We start from the raw sequence: 20,354 nt of genomic DNA on the forward strand, positions 1-20,354 counted from the left end.
ATCAGGATGATCATAATGGGTGGGAAGCATTTGTGTTTTCCTGCAAGCAAAATGTATTTAGGAAATGATGGACAAAATAATCAATGTTATACTTCATGTCAAATTTTTATGAAATGGAGCCATCTGTTCTCTCTCTGGACTTCCTGCTGCTCCTTATAGGAAGATACCTATCTTTCTAATCTACTACAGAAGAGGCTTGGATGGCTTGATTGTTCTGTCTCAACTGTGAAAATGTTGACACTTTTTATGGACTGTCAGTGAGAGCAGTCTTTAGGGCATTTGAGTAACTGTATGGTTGGGTTCAAAACAGTACTATTTTAAGTAGCAGTATAAAGGTAAATGCTTTGTGTCTCTTTTGTTGATATCCTGTCTTGGACCCTTAAGCAATTATAGACAACACATTTCATCAGTCTTTTGGCTTTTAACTGACAGGTGAAAATGTGAAACAAGGTACTCTCTGGAATGTTGTTATACTTGGATTTTAGGAAATGTGTAAAATGGTACAGTTAATGTAGCAGAAATCATTGTGGTTTTTATAAAATCTTTGTATTTAAAACTGAATGGCTTCTGAAAGTAATTTAAATCAGTGCTGGGTAAGTTAAATCAATATAATCCATTTGGCTTTTTTATGACTCTTATAAAATTCTGTAAGAGAAATTGGTTTGCATGCTCAAGCAGTACTTGAAACCCTCATATTTTTTATAGTCTAACGTTTAACTGAATATCCCAACATCTAGTTTTTCTCTAAACATGCTCATAATTGTAAACTGGGCTTTATATAGTATGCATTAATTACAGAATAGATATTCTTTTGTGCATATATAAACGAAGATTTTCTTTTTAAATATTTTTCTGGCCAGTAAAGACTGGAGCAACATGTATTCTTCAGATAACACGTATTCTTAAACTCAGTGTTTTTTGCTGTAGAGTTTAAAGTTCTCCACATTGTATTTCTACTTTGAAATCAGACTTGTTTTCTGTTCTTCAGTTGCAACTCGAGGTAGCATCTTATACTTCCTTATTACTGAGATGAGCATGGTCAATGTGATGTATCAGACTTCGCTTCGGCAGTTTTTGGGGCTTTTTGACAGCTCCCTAGCCAGGTAATTTTGCTAACAAGTATTATTCATACTTATCCGCTCACAGAGGTGGCTGTAGTACAGTGAAGACTTGTTGTAATCTAATACCAGGAAGAATAGTGTTGCCAGTTCCTTGACAGGAATTGCCAGTTTAAAAGCTGTAGACCTTTGTTAGTTACCAATACAACAAATCTTCAGATAATCTTACAGTCCTTAAAGATTAGCTATTAAATTATTAAGAAACGTTATACTATCTAGATTTTCAGTTATGTAGAATGACTTCAAAGGAACTGATATATATAAATATTTTTTTGCTCCTTCAGTCTGAAAGTTGTTGCTAACTTGCTGTCTGATATTTCAGAATTTTGAGCTATGCCTTTTTCTCTTCTACATAGCGTTCTCTTTAATAAGGTCTATCCAAATTGACGTTCAACTGCAGATCTTTTTTCCAACAGGTCTACCAAAAGCCCTATAACTAGCAAGAGGATTACTAATATTATCGAACATATGACATATGAAGTGTTCAAATATGCAGCCCGAGGACTCTATGAGGAGCACAAATTTCTTTTCACATTATTACTTACTTTGAAGATCGATATACAAAGAAACAGAGTGAAGCATGAAGAATTTCTGACACTTATTAAAGGTTGAAACTACAGAACAGTTTTAAGTAGAGTGTATATATTATTGCAGAAAATTTATGAGCTGTGGTTGTGTCTCCTAGCCTAGTGCTTCCTTTTGAATGTGGGAAGTCAGTCAAGCAAGGGAATACTTGCTTGTCATTCTGTTCTAGTGACAGACAATTTCATATGGTAGTTCTAATTTATAGGGGCACATAGAATTTTGATAAGTTTAGCTCTGAGAATCATGGAAATTTAAAAGAAAAATTGATACCTATCATTTCAGCTGATATTTATGTCTGCTGTTCAAATACCCCCATGTATGTGGTTTGACTTTGAAAAATAATTATACTAAGCTTTTACTTTATTTGGTAATATTGGGCTGACAAGCAAGCAAAAAGGAAACAAAAGCAACGCTAACAGTTTAAAAGAATATCTGACTTCTAGCTGAACATGACACGTTCACAGCATTAGTCTTCATGGCATACAGACAGGGTACTTGCAGTGAAAAGTGTGGGGTGGCTTCATATTGATGTTCCAAGGTTTTCCAAGATGCTCCTAATTTTCTAGGCAACATTTATCTATGGATTATAACTGTTAATTTTCCATGTTGGATCTTCACAAAATCTTCATTTCTCAAATATACATTTCTCAGATAATGTTTATTTTCAGGCAGATTGTACAAGGACATGTCTAAGTTAATCTTAAAGAAGGAAACAAAGATTAAGGTACAAAAAAAAAAACCAAACTAATGTAAGTTAACCATACTGCAGACTGTATTTCACCAAAGTTGGCTTGATTTACAGATGGATAATCCCTGTAACCTGATTTTTATTTGTGTTGCTTTCTTTTAATTTGAGTGGAATTCCAAGGAAGGCAAATATACATACTGAATAAATTATCACATTTTCTACAGCAACAAATGTTGAAGAAAAGTACTTGAAACTGACCTTAACTTTTTTCTCTGTAAATTCAAGCTTACTTAGAAACTTATTGATTACTATCCTATATTATAAAGTATATCTCCAGACTGGGAAGACAGGAAGTCATGTGAAATTGTCTTGTGGTATCTAGCTTATGTTGTCAAAATTTTCCTCTCCTTTTTCTTTTTTACTTTCAGGTGGTGCTTCCCTAGACCTTAAAACTTGTCCTCCCAAGCCAGCTAAATGGATCCTGGATATGACTTGGCTGAATTTGGTGGAGCTTAGTAAACTTAGCCAATTTTCACATATTCTTGACCAAGTAAGCAAAAGCTTTTTAAAATAATATGTTTTCTGGGGAAGATTGTTTGATAATGATCAAGACTTGGAGTGAGAAACTGGTTTATTTTGTAAACAGGGTGAAAATGATGGCTTCAAAGTAATTAGTTTTGGCCCTGACTGCTAAGCAAACAGTATAAAAAGACTTAATAAGAAAATGAAAAGTGGGACCAAAAGAAAAAAATAAGCCACCACCAAACAATCCCCTCCCCTCAAAAAACCAAAACAATAACAACAAAAACAAAAACAGGCAAAAAGCAATCACAAAACAAAACCAACACAGGAAAATTGAAAGAAAGTAGAAACTTTCACACACTATGGTTATACACCTTTCACTTTGGGATACATCTTTACAACTTGCCATTATCCAATTCACATAGTGTCATTTGACTCTTCCTCAAGATTGTTAGAATTTCTTGCATCCCTGTCTTGCTTTCTTAAACTGTGTTTTATGATGTTTGTTCCAATGTTGTACTGATTACTTGCACCTTGAAGAGCCTTGACGATACTAATTGTATAGTAAAGTGGAGTATGTAAGTTGCAAGTATTATATGTGAATAGTACCTTCTGTACTGTGGGGAGTAGATACGTACCAAGTGTTCTTAAAGCTAACAGCCAATCTATCTGCGTTCTGATCTTGCTATGTAGTTATTTTGTTAGAGGAGAGTACTTAGCAGTAGCCCTTCTTTTCAGAATATGAATGCTTAAAAATGCATTGTTGCATTGTGAAGTTTTGTACTGAAAAGCTGAAAGCTTGTCCTCTCTTTTCTTAATAGCCATACTAAATCTTTGAGTAATGCTGATTAACAAATACTTGTGTGCGGATTAAGTATCTTTAACCCTCATTAAAAGCTTGCGAGCTTGCAATGTTTGTTATGTGACTTCTGTTTAATGACATTTACTCCTTTGTTGACATAACCACAGATTTCTAGAGCAGAGAAAGAGTGGAAGACCTGGTTTGATAAAGAGAATCCTGAAGAAGAACCAGTTCCTTGTGGCTATGGTCAATCCCTGGATTGCTTCAGACGTCTTCTTCTTATCAGATCTTTGTGCCCTGACAGGACCATTGCTCAGGTACCTTTATATGGCCAGCTCAGTCTATCCAGGTGATGTTAGATAATAGTTAAAGGATTCCAATTCAGTACACTTTGATTTATTACTGAAAAGAAATTTTTCTAATGGAACTTTGCACTGAATTTTCTGAAATCCTTCTCAGACAGATAACCTATACATTTTTTACAAGTTCTCAAAATGATTCTGATATATTTTAGTATGTATATGGGATTTCATTTGGAAGCTGATGTGTTTATCCAGTTCTACGTTATCAATTCAGACTGTATTCTTAACTGTTCTTGCTAATATTACTCACTGGTATTGTAGAAGTGTCCTCTTGTTAGGCTGAAATAAAATTTTTTTCATTACTGTATTGACTGAGGAAAAACCTAACATGAAAATAATTTAACTGAGGAACCAGTTCTTGCATGGAACAATTGTAAGACCAACCTTAGAAAAATCCATATTAATGTCTGTTCAAAATTTTTAATTCCAAATCATCTATTTCGAAGAGAAATAAATGCAAAATTAAATCTTAATAAAATAATAAAACCTATATTTAAAAGTCGGGTTCTAGGAGCCTATTTTTAGTCTTTGTGTTGCTACAATGCAGAATAAAAATTATGCAACTGCTGATAATTTTAAAGTGATGACTGGTAATTTTCTGAAGTCAGAATACATCACTAATGACGTGGTATTCATTTTATGGATGCAAGCCTTTAGACATTGCAACTGAATTCAAAGAAAGTCTCAGCATTATTGGCATAGTCAATAAAAGGCTAAGTGATGCAGTGTAATGAATGTCTTAGACACATGCAGTGAATCTGAAACTAGTCAAGCAAAATTAGTACTTCTTCAGTTCTGTTAATGGGGGAAAGATAGCCTTTCATCTTATGATTGTTTTATGAAAACTAATAAATTATAAAAAGCTAAATATGTTTTTCTGAGAAGTAACACAGAAGTCTTACATTAGACTAGATATCAAGGAGACATTCTTTACTGTGAGGGTGGTGAGACACTGGAACAGGTTGCCCAGTAAGCTTGTGTGTTGTGAGTGCCCCCTCCCTGGAAGCATTCAAAGCCAGGCTGGATGAAGCTTTGAGCTTTTGGTCTAGTGGGTGGTGTTCCTGCCTATAGCAGAGGGTTGGAACTAGACCTTAAAGGTCCCTTCCAACCCAAACCATTCTATGATTCTATGATTCTAAGTATTGGGAGATTGCTCTCAGAGACAAGCAATGTATTGGGAAAGCATACAAGAAAGATTATCTGAAGCTGTTTGAAAGAGCCTTTTACATTTTGTAAAGGAAGAATAATCTAATGTGTTTTTTGCAGTAAATAAATAAGGTATAACAAAGGTGGTCTTTACTTACTTCCTCTGGATTTTTCATCATTATTACCATTTATTTTTAATTTGTTAAGCATAAAGATGGGAAAGACCTAATGACTTTGAGGCTTATCTTTTATATGTTTCTTATATTTTCCCTAAAATAGTATCATCTTCAAATATTTAAAACCTTTCTATTTGGCAAGGTTATTTTTTTATTAGTCTGTAATATATGTAGGTATTATATGCAATATATTTATAACAATGCATGGAGCTGTATGCAATAGAATAATTATTTAATAAGTTTTAAGTGGCTTTATAAAGCTGTGAGAACACTTTCGATGACAGTGTGGTATGTTAACATATAAAGCAGATTAGTTGCATTTTTTTATTTCTGCTATTAAAATGTATATAGTATAACATTCTATATTTTATACATTTTTATATACAGTAAGGCCTTTGTTCTTCAATACATATAGTAGTTGTACTTACACTGTGAAGAAAATGATATTAAGTGATTATGTAGTATGGTAAGATTTACCCTTTTTAATATAGGCAAGAAAGTATGTTATTGACACTATGGGGGAGAAATACGCAGAAGGAGTAATCTTGGACTTGGAGAAGACTTGGGAAGAGTCAGATCCACGTGTTCCTCTCATATGCTTTCTTTCCATGGGCTCTGATCCAACAGACTCCATCATTGCTTTGGGAAAAAAGCTGAAGACAGAGACACGTTATGTTTCCATGGGCCAAGGGCAAGAAATCCATGCTCGTAAACTTCTGCAGCAGACAATGGCTCATGTAAGAGATAAATATGACAAATATGTGAATGTTTTTTTGGAAACTTATCAACTAAAACTCTTGCCATAAAACAAATATTTTTGTTGTGTAGTTAATGCTGATTTAAGAACCTATATTTATTTGCTTAAGTACATGTCCTAAGCAATTGAACTTTCTTTTCACATTCATTTAATCAAACATAATAAACTTCTTGATTCTGTGCAGACATGATTGCTTCATACAAAGTGGAATTTTTGCTGTCGGTTGTTGACTGATGAGCATATTTGAATTGATCAATTATTTGAATTGCATGAATTTTAAATGTTCTTCGTCAGGCAAAACTGGCTGTGGAGAATTTCTTCCTTTAATGTCTTTCATAAACATGGAGGGTGCTTATACTCTGTTTTGATTTTATTAAGATAAATTGTCTGTATTCTTAACCTACATCATAAACAAAGATTGATTTTAGTGCTTTACGTGTGCAAACACGATGTTGATAATATATTGATTCTGCTATTTTATACTAGGGAGGTTGGGCACTTTTGCAGAACTGCCACCTTGGACTTGACTTTTTGGATGAGTTGATGGACACTATAATTGAGGCCGAGACTGTCCATGAACGCTTTCGACTGTGGATGACAACTGAAATACACAAACAGTTCCCCATCAGCCTGCTCCAAATGTGTATTAAGTTTACCAATGAACCACCACAGGGACTGAGAGCTGGACTAAAGAGAACATACAGTGGTGAGTGCTGGACAGTTAGCATGTGGTCACTTGATAGCCACTGATAGTGCCTGGAAACAACTATGAGGAACTGATCACAACAACGTCAAGACACATCTTGATTCTTTGAGCTAGAAATTGTGGAAATTAGAAGGAAGAGAGGATCTGCTGAAGTTCTGATGCCAGAACTATATAGATAGCAAAACAAGGAAATACTTTTTCTGTTCTCAAATATTGGCTTCTACACTGTTCTGAATGTTTAAATTGTTAATCTCCTTGTGTATTTTGACAGAAAAGCAACACGTTTTCTTTGCTGGCAATTAAGCGCTCTTTACTGCATTCAATAAATGTCTGTATTTAAAGAGTCTTTGGAGAAAGCAACTTAACATGAATTCAACTATTAGTAAATTGTTTGTTTTCTGAAGCTTACTCTTTTTGTCTGGGCTAATTTATAGTACTATTTAATTTGTGCTACTGGCATGAACAGTCTCCAGCATAGAACAATGTGTAGGACAGCAATTTTCTCCTGGGTGAGGTAGATAGTCAACTAAATATCTCTAGGACTGATGTTTTAGTACTGATTTGGAGTACTTTTGAAAATACTATTCCTTCTTATAAAATTCATCTATAACCAATAGGTGTCAGCCAGGATTTGCTAGATGTCAGTGACATGGTGCAGTGGAAACCCATGCTGTATGCTGTAGCTTTTCTACACTCCACTACTCAAGAAAGACGCAAATTTGGATCTCTGGGCTGGAATATACCCTATGAGTTTAACCAAGCTGATTTCAATGCCACTGTGCAGTTCATTCAAAACCACTTGGATGGCACAGATTCCAAGAAGGTAATTAACATTTCTGGGGAAGGTGGATTAATACCTTGAATATTTTTAATAGCAAAATGTATTACATAGTTTCCAATAACTGAAACTCAAACACAATTTTAAATTATTATTTAACTTCCACAAACTTTCAGTATTTCAAATATCCATGCTTGCAGCACCGGAGGTTTAAATTAGACTTTTAAATCTGTGCATGTAAAATTTCCAAATTAACTTGTATATTTAAACAAAATATAAACCAAAAACAATGCTCCGAGCCTTCTCCATCTAAAACTTCAGAAGTATAAACCTTAGAAATATAGATCTCCTGTTCAGTGCTAACTATATCAGATATTTAAAAACAAACCAGTTTTATACTCTTTTGTCTAAATCAGTTTTGACTAAAAACACTGACCCTACTTCTCTGAGCTATGTTGGCAGCATAAAGATGCAGACAGTTGCCTTTACTGGCAGCAAAAAATTTCTTACTTTCCTCACTTTCATATGGTCAGTTGTTGTATAGAGAGAGGTACATGGCAAATCACTTTGCAGTTTACATTTCAAAAGAAACTGAAAGCATGATGGGAGTGTAGTTGTATCCCTCTTGCTCAGGTGCCACAACAGCATTTTGAATTAGTTGTCAAAATATTTTATTTTGAGAAATCCTTGAGGATGTTCAGCAGACACAATGTTTTAGTAACACAAGAGTAGTAAGAAAATAATTATCTTCCAAAAGGGGCAGAAATGCAAGATTTAGTGTGTATCAGAAGATCATGCTAAGGGAGATATAAATAAGAGAGAAGAGTATTAGCTAAAGTCAATTCTTTCTGTCTGATTGTAGGGGATTTCCTGGAGTACTGTTTGTTACATGATAGGTGAAATCCAGTATGGTGGCCGTGTGACAGATGACTATGACAAAAGGCTGATGAACACCTTTGTTAAGGTCTGGTTCAGTGAAAAAATGTTCAGTCAAGAATTCTGCTTCTACAAAGGATATGGCATACCCAAATGTACTATGGTGGATCAATACCTTCAGTACATACAGGTTGGTAAATGAAATCTGCTTAACAGGAAGAAAGTGTTTCCCTTAAGTTTCTCACAAGTTCCCAAGTTCCAGAATTTTGTCTTTTGAGTTTATGTATTCTGTCTCCACAAGACTCTTTATTGCCTTCTAACTGTCTGCTTATCTGTTAGTGTGAGCAGTAGTTGTCGTTATCATCACATCAATATTCTTTTCTGTGATTTGCTGGAGGGATGTACTGGAAAGGATACAGTTATTAAAGAGAGTATAGAATGGAGTCCAGACATTGAGTACAATTTCACAGAAACAATGTTGAGATATGGCAGAACAAGCTGACTATTAAAATAGTGTACGGAGGTAAAAACTGAATTTATTGTTAACTTTAGTGTGACTTGAACTGTGACATAACAAATAGCTCAAAGCAAGATGTTTGCAGTAAATCTGTTTGAAGAGATCCATTCTCTTAATTGACCTTATATGACTTTTTTGTTCATTTTTAAGAATATAATTAGTATATAAATCTATCTCTAGTTGTGCTCTTTTTATTTTTCACTTTGTAGAGTCTTCCTGCTTATGACACACCAGAGGTATTTGGTTTGCACCCCAATGCTGATATCACTTACGAAAGTAAACTTTCCAAAGACATATTGGACATCATCCTCAGTATTCAGCCAAAGGACAGCTCTGGTGGAGGAGGTGAAACCCGAGAGATAGTTGTAGCCAGACTAGCTGATGATATGCTGGAAAAGCTTCCTGCTGATTATGTACCATTTGAAGTGAGTTATTGAAATTCTGTCAAAGACATTTGCTATATCTTACTTTGTGTGAATTAAAAAAAAAAAAAAAAAAGTTATATTGGATGCTCTAAAAATGTGTTTATACTCATTCATCCAGATTATACTTTAAAAACGTATTTTTTAGTGGCCTGACCAGATACTTAACATCTATAATGAAGTCACTAAGTATGGACTGAAGAGCTTTTTCAAAATATTAAACTGGTTAGTGCTCAAGTTGTCGTTTGCACTAGGGAGGGCAGAATGAGTCATTAGTGTTTCAGGTAAGCTTGTTGACATTGTAGTAGAGAACTAAGGTGGTGTTACAAGTGTACTTACGCTTCTAGAAGTATTATGACATTAATATATGTATTACTCTGGGATTCTGCTTATAATGTGCAGGTAGTTTTATGTTGTTTCACTTTTCAGCAGAAGGGATTGATTTTTTTTTTTTTTTGCCAAAAAGTTTAGCAAGTGATAGCTTTCGTTGTCTGAAGCCTTAGTTAGTATCTCAGGACTCATATTTACACGTAATAGCCCATGTAATGATATTTGTAATGGCCACTTGATCCTTCACAGAAATTTTGTTTCTGAAATAGTAACCTCATCTCTCTTTATGTGGAAGATTTGATATCTCTGGAGGTGAAAGATTTCCTAAGGGTAGAAAATTTTTACTGAACAGAATACCTGGACACAAATAGGTTATACTCTGTCCCCATCCTCAAAGCTAGAGTTTAGTTGAGTGCTTGAATAATTTGTGTTGTTTCTGGGTCTTTAGTTGTTCTAAGTTGTACTTTAGAACCCCGGAATTTTAGGATACGGACATTATATTTGTTACCAGATGAAGCTGGTTATGAGCATCAAATAAATGAGACAAAAATGCTTGTAAAATAGTTAAGGTTCAATATGATAGATAAGATACAAAAATTATTGTCGATAAGTATATAAATTCCATTTTTATTAATAGAATCATATAGTCAAAGAATGGCAGCAGTTCAAAGAGACCTAAAAGATTATTTATTTTCAACCCCTTGCCATGGGCAGAGTTTCCACCCAGTATATCAGACAGCCCAGAGCCCTGTCCAATCTGGTCTTGAATGCCTCCAGGGATGGGGCATCTGCAGCGTCTACGGGCAATTTGTTCCTGAGCCTTACTGCCCTCTGAGTTAAAAAATTCCTCCTAATATGTAATCCAAATCTGCCTCTTTTAGTTTTAAACCATTCCCCCTTGTCCTATCACTATTAGATTGTGTAAAAATTCAGTCTTCCTCCAGTTTATAAATTCCCTTCAAGTACTGGTAGGGTGCTATCAGGTCTTCCTAGAGCCTTTTCTTCTCCAGGTGGAACAAGCCCAGCTCCCTCAGCCTTCACAGGAGAGATGCTCCAGCACTGGAGCCCTCTGATCATCCTTGTGGCCATCCTCTGGGGCCATTCCAACAGCTCTGTGTCTTTCTTGTCTTGAGGGCTCCAGGCCTGAACTCCAAATAGAACCTCACAAGTGCAGAGTAGAAGACCATATAAATTATAAAATATTTATTTATCTCCATACAATTGTTATTAAATTGTTAATTTTTCACTTTTGATTAAAAATATATCAGCACTTTTTATTGGAAATACAAGACTGTGTACCATTGTGATAGTTCCCATGCATTGCTGATAAATAGTGCTGGTATTCTGAGGCAGAGTGGCTGAGGTAATCACTCTTGATTGGTTTGTACAAAGTGAACCTTGGAAATTACCTGTTGACTTTGTAGTTGAAGTTCTTGAAATGAAATATGGCCTAAATGCTGCTTAAATTACCTTAGCGTATAGAATTATATACAGAATGAATCATAATTCAAACTAAAACTACAGCCAGTCTCAGCATCATAGATTTTACTTAGAACAAATCCTGTATTTCTGTCTAGCAGAGCACTTGAGAAATATACCAAGCTGACCGTTTAACTTCTTTAGTGAAAGTATTATATTTTAAAAATTGTATCGATGCCTGACCTTGACAGATATCCACCTTCGGCTTTTATTTCTGTTGAAAGGTCTTTGGTTTACTACTAACAGGTAAAAGAGAAACTGAAGAATATGGGACCTTTTCAGCCTATGAACATATTTTTGCGACAGGAGATTCAACAAATGCAGAGAGTTATTTCATTAGTAAGAAGCACTCTGACTGATCTAAAACTTGCCATTGATGGTACAATTGTTATGAGTGAAAACCTGAGGGATGCTTTAGACTGCATGTATGATGGGAGGATTCCTGCGAGCTGGAAAAAAGTAAGTGCACATATTTTTCTTTCTTTTTTTTTTTTTTTTGTTGTTGTTAGGGGAAATTATTATAAACTTCTAGACATACAATAAATACTTGTTTTAAACATAAGTGTGCATGTTAACTAGGATACTGTGCTGGGGTAGAATTTGGGCAAAAATAAACATAGTCAAAACCATTCCTCTTTAATTTATAAAACCAGAAATGAGTGTGGGAGATACAGACATTTCTCATTTTAACAAACTATTGCTTTTTGGCAGTTAGAAGGCTAGAGAGAAGAGTATAACATTAAATATGATGATGGATTTTCATAAATAGCACCCACGCTCATGGAGTGCAGTGTTTCTATTCTTTGAGATTAGGACAGAATAGTAGAGGTTGGAAGGGACCTCTGGTGATAGTCTCGTCCAATAACACTTCTTTAAGCAGGGTCAACTAGAGAAGGTATCATAGGATTCTCCAAGAATGAAGTCTACAGTCTTTCTATCCATCCTGTATTCTGGTGTTCAATCACCCTCACTGAGGAAGAAAGTAGCAATTTCTTAAATCGAAATGGAATTTTTCATCTTTTATATTGTGCCTATTGTCTTTTCACTGTGAAGAGTCTGAACTCTGTAACCTTCTTTCTCCCCTCATGAGCTATAAGCATTGATAATATCTCTCCTGAGCCTTCTCCTCTGCATGTTATACAGTCCCAGTTCTCTCAGCCTTTCTCGTACGATAGATGCTCCAGTCCCTTAGCCATTGTCATGGCCCTTCTGAAGACCTGCAAAGTCTTGATCATGTCATTTTGCTTGGTTTGATATGGTTGATATTGAAGCGGTGTTTACTACAACAAGTTAATATCAATTAAATTGATTTTCATATTCTAGCATTGCGCTAGGCTAGCTGTGCTGGTGGTGCTATTTTGAAACTGAGGTAAAATTAAATATTTCTGTAATAATTATACACTGATACTGAATATAATAAAATGCTATCTGTCTCAGAGGAAAGTGTCTGATGGATAGAAGTGGCATTGGGTTTCATTAAGCTGCATATTGTAATTTTTTTTACATATTGAGAAATTCATACTCACTGGACAACTTAATTAGAGTTGTTTAATGGACATACATGTGCTCGTCTTAACTACAGATAGAATTGGGCTTCCTTTGAGTTAGTTAAGCTGCTGGGATAACTGAAGAACTCTTCCACTTGTGTATTTTAGAGTGAATACTTGATTATATTTGAAAGCATTAACCAGCCATCCTGCTAATTTTTTTTTGAAAGCAATTAAGTTTCTTAATTTAAAAGATTTCATTGTATTAGATTTGTCTTCAATCCTTGGGTTGAACTCTGACAGCTCTCTTTGATTTAAAGAATGTAATTTGATTATTCCACTCTCTCACTTACAAATCGGAAATATAAATCGTTTTCAGGGAGAACAAGAGCTGTTAATAGCAACTGATGGAAATAAATGTAGAGAGGTTTGTTTTGTTTTGTTTTTATTAACAAAGTGTTTCCATGGTACAAAACATAGAGCATAACAGATGCTTTACAGCACAAGCATAATAGGACTACTCAAAGAGAGAAATAATCACAAATCTTTCCATAGCATAAGCTCAATTTTCCTTATTTTTTTTTCCAGAAAAAAACTGAATAGGTTCAGCAGAAATCCTATTAACTTGATGCATTGACTCTGACTTTAGAAAGACACATAGACAATAATTCTTCCTAGTTCACACAGTTATCTAATTTTGCAAAAATGTCATAAAATAGACAATTACCACAGGGAGCATTAAGCATATCTAAATGGGATACTAGCCATGAATTTGAACAGAACAAGCATTTTCTTCATGTTTCAGTATGAGGCAACTATCAAACTAAAAGTTAACATATGAAAAATGAACTTTAAATACGCTTCACTAATATTATGTTGTTTACTACCTTATGAAGAATTGCATTCTATTGACATGAATGTGATGTTTTGAAACTGCTGAACAAGATTAGAAAGTGAACATGTTGTTGATTATTTTTCAGGCATCTTGGGCTTCCAGTACACTTGGTTTCTGGTTTACTGAACTTCTAGAAAGAAACCACCAGTTTTACAATTGGGTTTTTGAAAGCCGACCAAACTGCTTCTGGATAACAGGGTTTTTTAATCCTCAAGGATTTTTAACTGCAGTGAGACAGGTAAAGAGTGTTTAAAGTCTCACTCTGTGTTGTTATTAGATATACTTCTTATTTTTTACATATATACTGCTGTGTTGAATGCTGAGTTATGCACATGACTCTATCTTATAAACTAGGAAGTCATATGACTGCTTAACTGCTTAAGACTTTCTGAGTGTTATTCTGCCACACATGCTTTTTCATTATCAACCACTTGTAAGTTAATTTATTTTTCCTACTTTGAGTCTGGCCTTATGTTTGTAGACACTGCCTTACAATATTGTTAAGTTAGAGTGGATAATTACTGTCTCATATCTCATGAACCTCTTTTCCTCTTTTAATTTTTTTTTTTTTTTTTTACACTAATGCAATTCTGTAACTGAGTTTGATTTATTTATACTTGTCAAGTATGAAGTTTGGAGCATTTATTAATGTATGTGTTTCTGTGAACTTAGTGATTGTGTTCTTTTCTCAGCACACTTTAGCAAGTGAGCTACTTTCTGCTTTAAAAGAGAACAGTAGGTACCTATGATGGTCAGCGTGGTTCATAGTTTTATCTGTTTTGGGCAGGAAATAACAAGGGCTAACAAAGGATGGGCTCTGGACAGTGTAGTACTGTGCAATGAGGTCACTAAATGGATGAAGGATGATATCATAAGCCCTCCTGTGGAAGGTGTCTACGTGTATGGGCTGTATTTGGAAGGAGCTAGCTGGGACAGAAGAAACATGAGACTGACTGAATCTAAGCCCAAGGTGCTCTTCGAGATGATGCCAGTTATAAGGATATATGCAGAGAATAACAGTAAGTAGTTGTACTGTAAAATACATTAATTTGATAGACTTCATTGTCACCCTTTTATTTCAATGGCAAGAAAGACTCTTAGGCTTCAGGAATTTCATCAGGCTGTATCCTATTCATGTAAACATACTGAATCTTTTTCAACAAGGGAGACTAATTAGTCTTCCACAAAAAACAAGCTATTGGCATTCCTTGATAATTAATAATGGGTACTTCTTGCTCTAATATTAAGATTAATTGTGTTAAGAACTTCTAAAACATATTACAGATGAACTGTTCTTTGCCTCATGACAAACATGCTTGCCTTCAGACTTCCATTGTGACTAAAAGTCTTTATTCCCAGTAGAAATTTATAATTGTAACATTAATATACATGCTAGTGGTGCTATTAATATACAACTTTGGAGATACTGTTGCTTACTTTTCTCAGAGTATATGGGTATTGTGTGGTGCTGGAGTCAGTTAGTCTATTTGCTCACTAATATTTTGAAATGCTTGTTAAACATTTGATATGATGGCTTATAGATCAGAAATCTGGATATTTGCAGAATGCAGATCCTAGATTGAGAAAATGTTTGAATCAAAATTTATACGTACAAACTCTTTAACCTCTGTAACCTCAACACAAGTAACCTTTCCCATACACTAAAAGCCAATGTAACGTACAAGTTTTTCATATACATAACTATATGTGTACTCAACATAGATATATATATATATAAAGTGTATCATACATTTAAAGTATTTAAGGATAATGTATTATATGTGTATTGTTTATATATAAAATTACACTTTTTTTTTCTCCTGGACTGGGCTATGCTGAGTTAACACAGACAAGCAGCAGTGGAGGGATGTGATGAAATATCACACATTTTGGTCTTTGAGGCAGAAAAGGGCTGTAAGAGCTGAAAGGAAATTAGAAGGCCAAAAGACAACAAAAAAATTGTTTTGTGGAAATGTATGATTTAGATTAATGTTTGTTTTTGTGGTATGTGTGTGTAAAATAGGAAGGGCCATTGAAGAGAAATGTGCAACAGGATAGGAATACCCAATACTGAGTGTAAAATGAGAAACTTGTGTTGAAAAGTGTTCCATCTCCAGAAGCAGAGCCTGCTTACATGATATTTTGCCAGGGTTTTGTGTAGGTAATATTCTATGAGATGTAATCACTGTGAAAGCAGCCAATACACCAAATAATGAACACTGAAATATTAAGCGAGACTAGAGTATTGTTCTGATTCCAAAGTGAAGAAGTCAGTGATTTATAGTTTGGAATATTAAATGCATTTCAAAACAGATTGTTCACTGTTTTTCCATATATTTTTTTGTTTTGTTTTTGACAAAATAATAATATATTATTAATACCTAATGTTCAATGGGCAGGTTGAACTTGTAATTGTGCTTATCTGGCTAGAGTGTCCATTTACATTTCTTGCTATATCCTGTTTCTGGTGGCTGACATTAAATCCTAAATCTCCCAGAATTTCAAGGAGTATGTAGCCTTCATCAGCAATAGCACGGTGGTGAACAGTGCAAAAATCAAGTAAAAATTTTTTCTTTGGTGGTAGAGAAATGTGTGAGATTGAACTTTGATTCAGTTTTGTATTTCCTTGTGCCCAGTCCACTAAAGTCCTGTTTTTATAACCCAGTTTAATTTTCTTCTACATATTTTCTATCATCTCAGCTTCAAAAGATCCACGTCTATATTCGTGTCCAGTCTACAAGAAGGCTATTCGAACAGATGTGAATTACATTGCTGCTGTGGATCTTAGGACTCTTCAGCCTCCAGAGCACTGGGTACTGCGTGGGGTAGCACTTCTCTGTGATGTCAAATAGTGTTTAAAAAAGGTTTCTGAGTATTCTTTGCTGATTTTAAGTTTGCATCAATTAGATATAGGATGGTTCACTTCATAAGAATGTATTTACTAAGTCGTAGACTCCATTATGGTAATTTTGGTAAATCATTCTCAGTGAACTTGGTGAACAGGCTTACATAGACTAATACTTAGTGTAATAATAATTTGTTAAATTGATTCAAGCACCACTTTGATATCTGTCTTTTAATGATAAATATTTAGACTCCCTATCTCACTACTGTGTGCTTTATTTTATCTTGAATAAAGATTGACTTGAACATAGTTACCTTTTAGTGCTTGATTATGGTTGTTTCAGGGCTTACCTTCAAGCAACTAAATGCATTATTTATCAATTTAAGCTGAGTTGATCATTCGTATTAGTTAATATTCTTCGTGATGACATTCCATGATTGTCTTGTGGCTGATTGTTTATAGTTTGCTTGCTGTCTAAATACGGAAAGTAAGACTGGAACAATGTTGCATCTGTTCCACTACTGTTGGAGAACAAATTCATGGTATAACATACAAAAACAAGCATTTGCCAGCTGCCGGAATTCCTCACTACCTGGTTCATGACTTATAAATATGTACTCGAGAGGAAGAAGATCATTCTATAAGAATGCTTATTTTTTTAATTTTTGTGTGCTAGTACACCGGATTTTTGTCAGCCTTCATCAAGATTATTAGTTGTATGACAACAACTTTAGCTTTATTTCTGTTATAATTATGCAATATTTTGATTTTTTTATATTGTCCTTTTTTTCTTCTATTTTTATATGTCTGCTGCAGTCTTTTTGCATTTCAGCTAGATAGGTCCACATAGGAATCTATCTTCAAAGAGAAATGTTATTCCCTCTACTTAGTTTCCAGGAAGTCCTCTAAATGCACATCAGTGTTCTAACTTAACTTACCGTAAACTCATGTCTTTCACCAAGACCTTCCTTTCCTTCAAAGATGCACAATGTCCTTGTGCAGATCATCTACATTAAGAATTTTCAAGTCATTTCTACTTCAAATAGCACTTCTCAGACTGATTTTTTTTGTACCAGTTAATACTGCAAGGAAGATAAGAAATACTGTGTGGAGATGTCAAAACACAAAGTAATTGTCAGTGAATTAACTCCACGCACATTTTTTTTAGTGGTATTTTTTATGAAGCTTACACAGGGTATAGGGAAGTTCTCCAGATGAGTACACATTGGTGATACTAGTTATGCTGAAGGCTGATAGATCAGTGAAGCAGTCACTGTTATTTCTATTCTCCTACCTCAATTTCTTATAAGGTTTGGCATCAACTTGTTAGGTGCCTGCAAACAAACAAACAAAAAAGATAAGGATGGAATGGTTTTATGAGAAGCTCGTTTGAAATGCAGGATCATGTCTGGGTTCTGAGTGCATAAACCTGCTCTCTGAGAGGCTTTTGGGCCTGGGCTTGTGTACAATTTGGTAGAACTGCAGATCTGGAAAGAAGTCTCGCTGAAGGCTGCCTCTCCTTGCACTGGAAGCAGTTTAAGTGAGGTTCTTACCCCTTGGTCTATACCAAGGACTTAGTTTGTGTACTTGGTCCACACCAAGGAGCTTAATTGCAGCTACACTGCAGCTGTGCCTGTGCCCATGTCTGTAGTCCAGACCTTGCCCCTCACATACTCTATTGGCTTTCTGACTTGACCTTGGATCTGCCTCATTACAATGGGCTTTCTTGGCAATCTCTGACCTGTGCGTATACTGGTTGCCTTCAACAGATCAAGCCCTGCCTTGTAAAGCTGTCTTTTTGGCATGATATCAGTTCTACACTATTATTTATAGACTCATCTGTTAGATTGGTTTGGGAAAGATGCTGTAAGAAATCATAGAATCACCAAGGTTGGAAAAAGACCTCCAAGATCATCCAGAACAACTATCCACCCACCACGAATATTTCTAAACCAAGTCTGTCAGTTTCCTTGCTAATCTGATCAATATTTACTAGGAGAGTAAATAATGAGAAATGATGAAACCTGTTAGCTCTTGTATAAGACTGTGAAAAGAATGTGTGCAAAGCATGTCTAGAAATGCTTTGTGAAATAAAATGTGTCCAAAAATTCTCCCTTTCCCAAGTCATCATATGTGAAAATCAATTTTTTTTCTATGAACTTACATAAATCAGTATTGTTTCAATTGAGATGTTTTGCAGAAAATGTGCAGACAATAAAAAAATTATTGCAGTCAAAACTGAAATGACTTTGTGCCTTCAAAGAAAAATGTTTACTTCATTTCACACATAAAATAGATTGCTTCACATTTCTTCTTGACATTCTACTGAAGAATAATCAAGCTCAAAAATATAAATCAGAGTAGACAGAGACATGTTGACTTTTCATTTTAAATATTTTTAAGATATTCTATCAGTCTGGAAAAAAGTGACCCAACAAAGAAAGAATTCTTGCAAAGAATAAGAAATCACTTCATGCTTAAGGTATGTTTTCTCATTTCGGTCTCCAAATTTTGTGTAGTAATCCTTAATTAGAAAAGACCAATAAAGATATTCCTTGGATAAAATTAGAAGCCAGTAAAGAATTGCATTATACGTGCATAATAGGAGAAATTTCAGAAGAGAAGGATCTATGACAAAATGCAGTAGAAATGAAATCCTTATGGGGAGGGAAAAAAATAAAATAAATAAATAAATAAATAAATGCTCTGTGAGCTAGTTGTTTGCTCTGGATATGCACTTGTTTCTGTTCTCTATAACACACAAATGACCAGATGGAAAATCAGGCCATGGAAATATCATCCAACCCTTGTGTTCAGTGTTTGCAGTCCAGTACAGCCAGAGGCTGTCTCAAAATAGTACTTCATGAGCAGGGCGGCACATTGCTCTCTTTCATGGGGCTGAATGAGTTCTTGTAATTGGGAAGGAAAAAAAAGTCTGAGAAGAAGTAGAAGGGATCAGAATCGCCACAATAATTTATTGTACATTCTATTTACTGAATTAGTTTTATTTTAGGGAATATCTTCTCTGAATCTATTACTTGTAACCATGGTTGGTAGTTGTGGATATGTGGACCTGGGGGTCCTGCTGGATGAAAAACTTAACGTGAGTCAGCAGTGTGCTCATGCAGCTTCGAAAGCAAATGGTATCCTGGGCTCCACCAGAAGAGGGGTGGCCAGAAGAGACAGGGAGGTGATTGTCTTTCTCTACTCTGCCCTTGTTAGGCCCCATCTGGAGTACTGCATACAGGTCTGGGGCCCCCCGTACAAGAAAGACAGAGCTGTTGGAGAGGGTCCAGAGGAGGGCCACAAAGATTATCAGTGGCCTGAAGTACCTCCCCTATGAAGACAGGCTGAGGGAGCTGGCCTTGTTCAGCCTGGAGAAAAGAAGGTTGCAGGGTGACCTGATTGCAGCCTTTCAGTACCTAAAGGGAGCCTATAAACAGGAGGGTAGTTGACTCTTTGAAAGGGTAGATAACAGCAGGACAAGAGGAAATGGTTTGAGGGAGGGAAGGTTTAGTTTGGATGTCAGGAGGAAGTTCTTCACAGGGGGAGTGGTGAGGTGCTGGAACAGGCTGCCCAGAGAGGTTGTGGACGCCCCATCCCTGGAAGTGTTCAAGGCCAGGTTGGATGGGGCCCTGGGCAGCCTGGTCTAGTATTAAATGTGGAGGTTGGTGGCTCTGCCTGTGGTGGGGTTGTTGGAGCTTGATGACCCTTGAGGTCCCTTCCAACCTGGGCCATTCTGTGATTCTGTGTGATATAACAAGTATGCAGATGGTCAGTATTTGATATATAGAGAGTACTTCTGTTTTTCTCACAAAATATGTAGGGAAGTTTCAGACACATATTGTTTCCAGTGATTGTAC

The 20,354-nt window shown here is 35.4% G+C and overlaps 1 protein-coding gene across 1 annotated transcript in view; it reads left to right on the top strand.

Annotated features, from left to right (window-relative positions):
- DNAH5 (dynein axonemal heavy chain 5) overlaps positions 1–19,672 on the top strand; it is a 127,863-nt gene extending 108,191 nt beyond the window's left edge. The window contains exons 67-79 of the mRNA XM_040695761.2: positions 989–1,103; positions 1,535–1,725; positions 2,820–2,941; positions 3,883–4,032; positions 5,891–6,136; positions 6,643–6,862; positions 7,480–7,685; positions 8,503–8,706; positions 9,243–9,458; positions 11,511–11,723; positions 13,732–13,884; positions 14,434–14,665; positions 16,347–19,672. Of these exons, the coding sequence (XP_040551695.1) occupies positions 989–1,103; positions 1,535–1,725; positions 2,820–2,941; positions 3,883–4,032; positions 5,891–6,136; positions 6,643–6,862; positions 7,480–7,685; positions 8,503–8,706; positions 9,243–9,458; positions 11,511–11,723; positions 13,732–13,884; positions 14,434–14,665; positions 16,347–16,498 (2,420 nt within the window). The 3' untranslated portion in view covers positions 16,499–19,672. The remainder of the gene's footprint in view (positions 1–988; positions 1,104–1,534; positions 1,726–2,819; positions 2,942–3,882; positions 4,033–5,890; positions 6,137–6,642; positions 6,863–7,479; positions 7,686–8,502; positions 8,707–9,242; positions 9,459–11,510; positions 11,724–13,731; positions 13,885–14,433; positions 14,666–16,346) is intronic.
- The last annotated feature ends 682 nt before the right edge of the window (positions 19,673–20,354 follow it).

The sequence above is a fragment of the Gallus gallus genome, chromosome 2 (assembly GCF_016699485.2).
Source record: "Gallus gallus isolate bGalGal1 chromosome 2, bGalGal1.mat.broiler.GRCg7b, whole genome shotgun sequence".
Taxonomy (NCBI): Eukaryota; Metazoa; Chordata; class Aves; order Galliformes; family Phasianidae; genus Gallus; species Gallus gallus.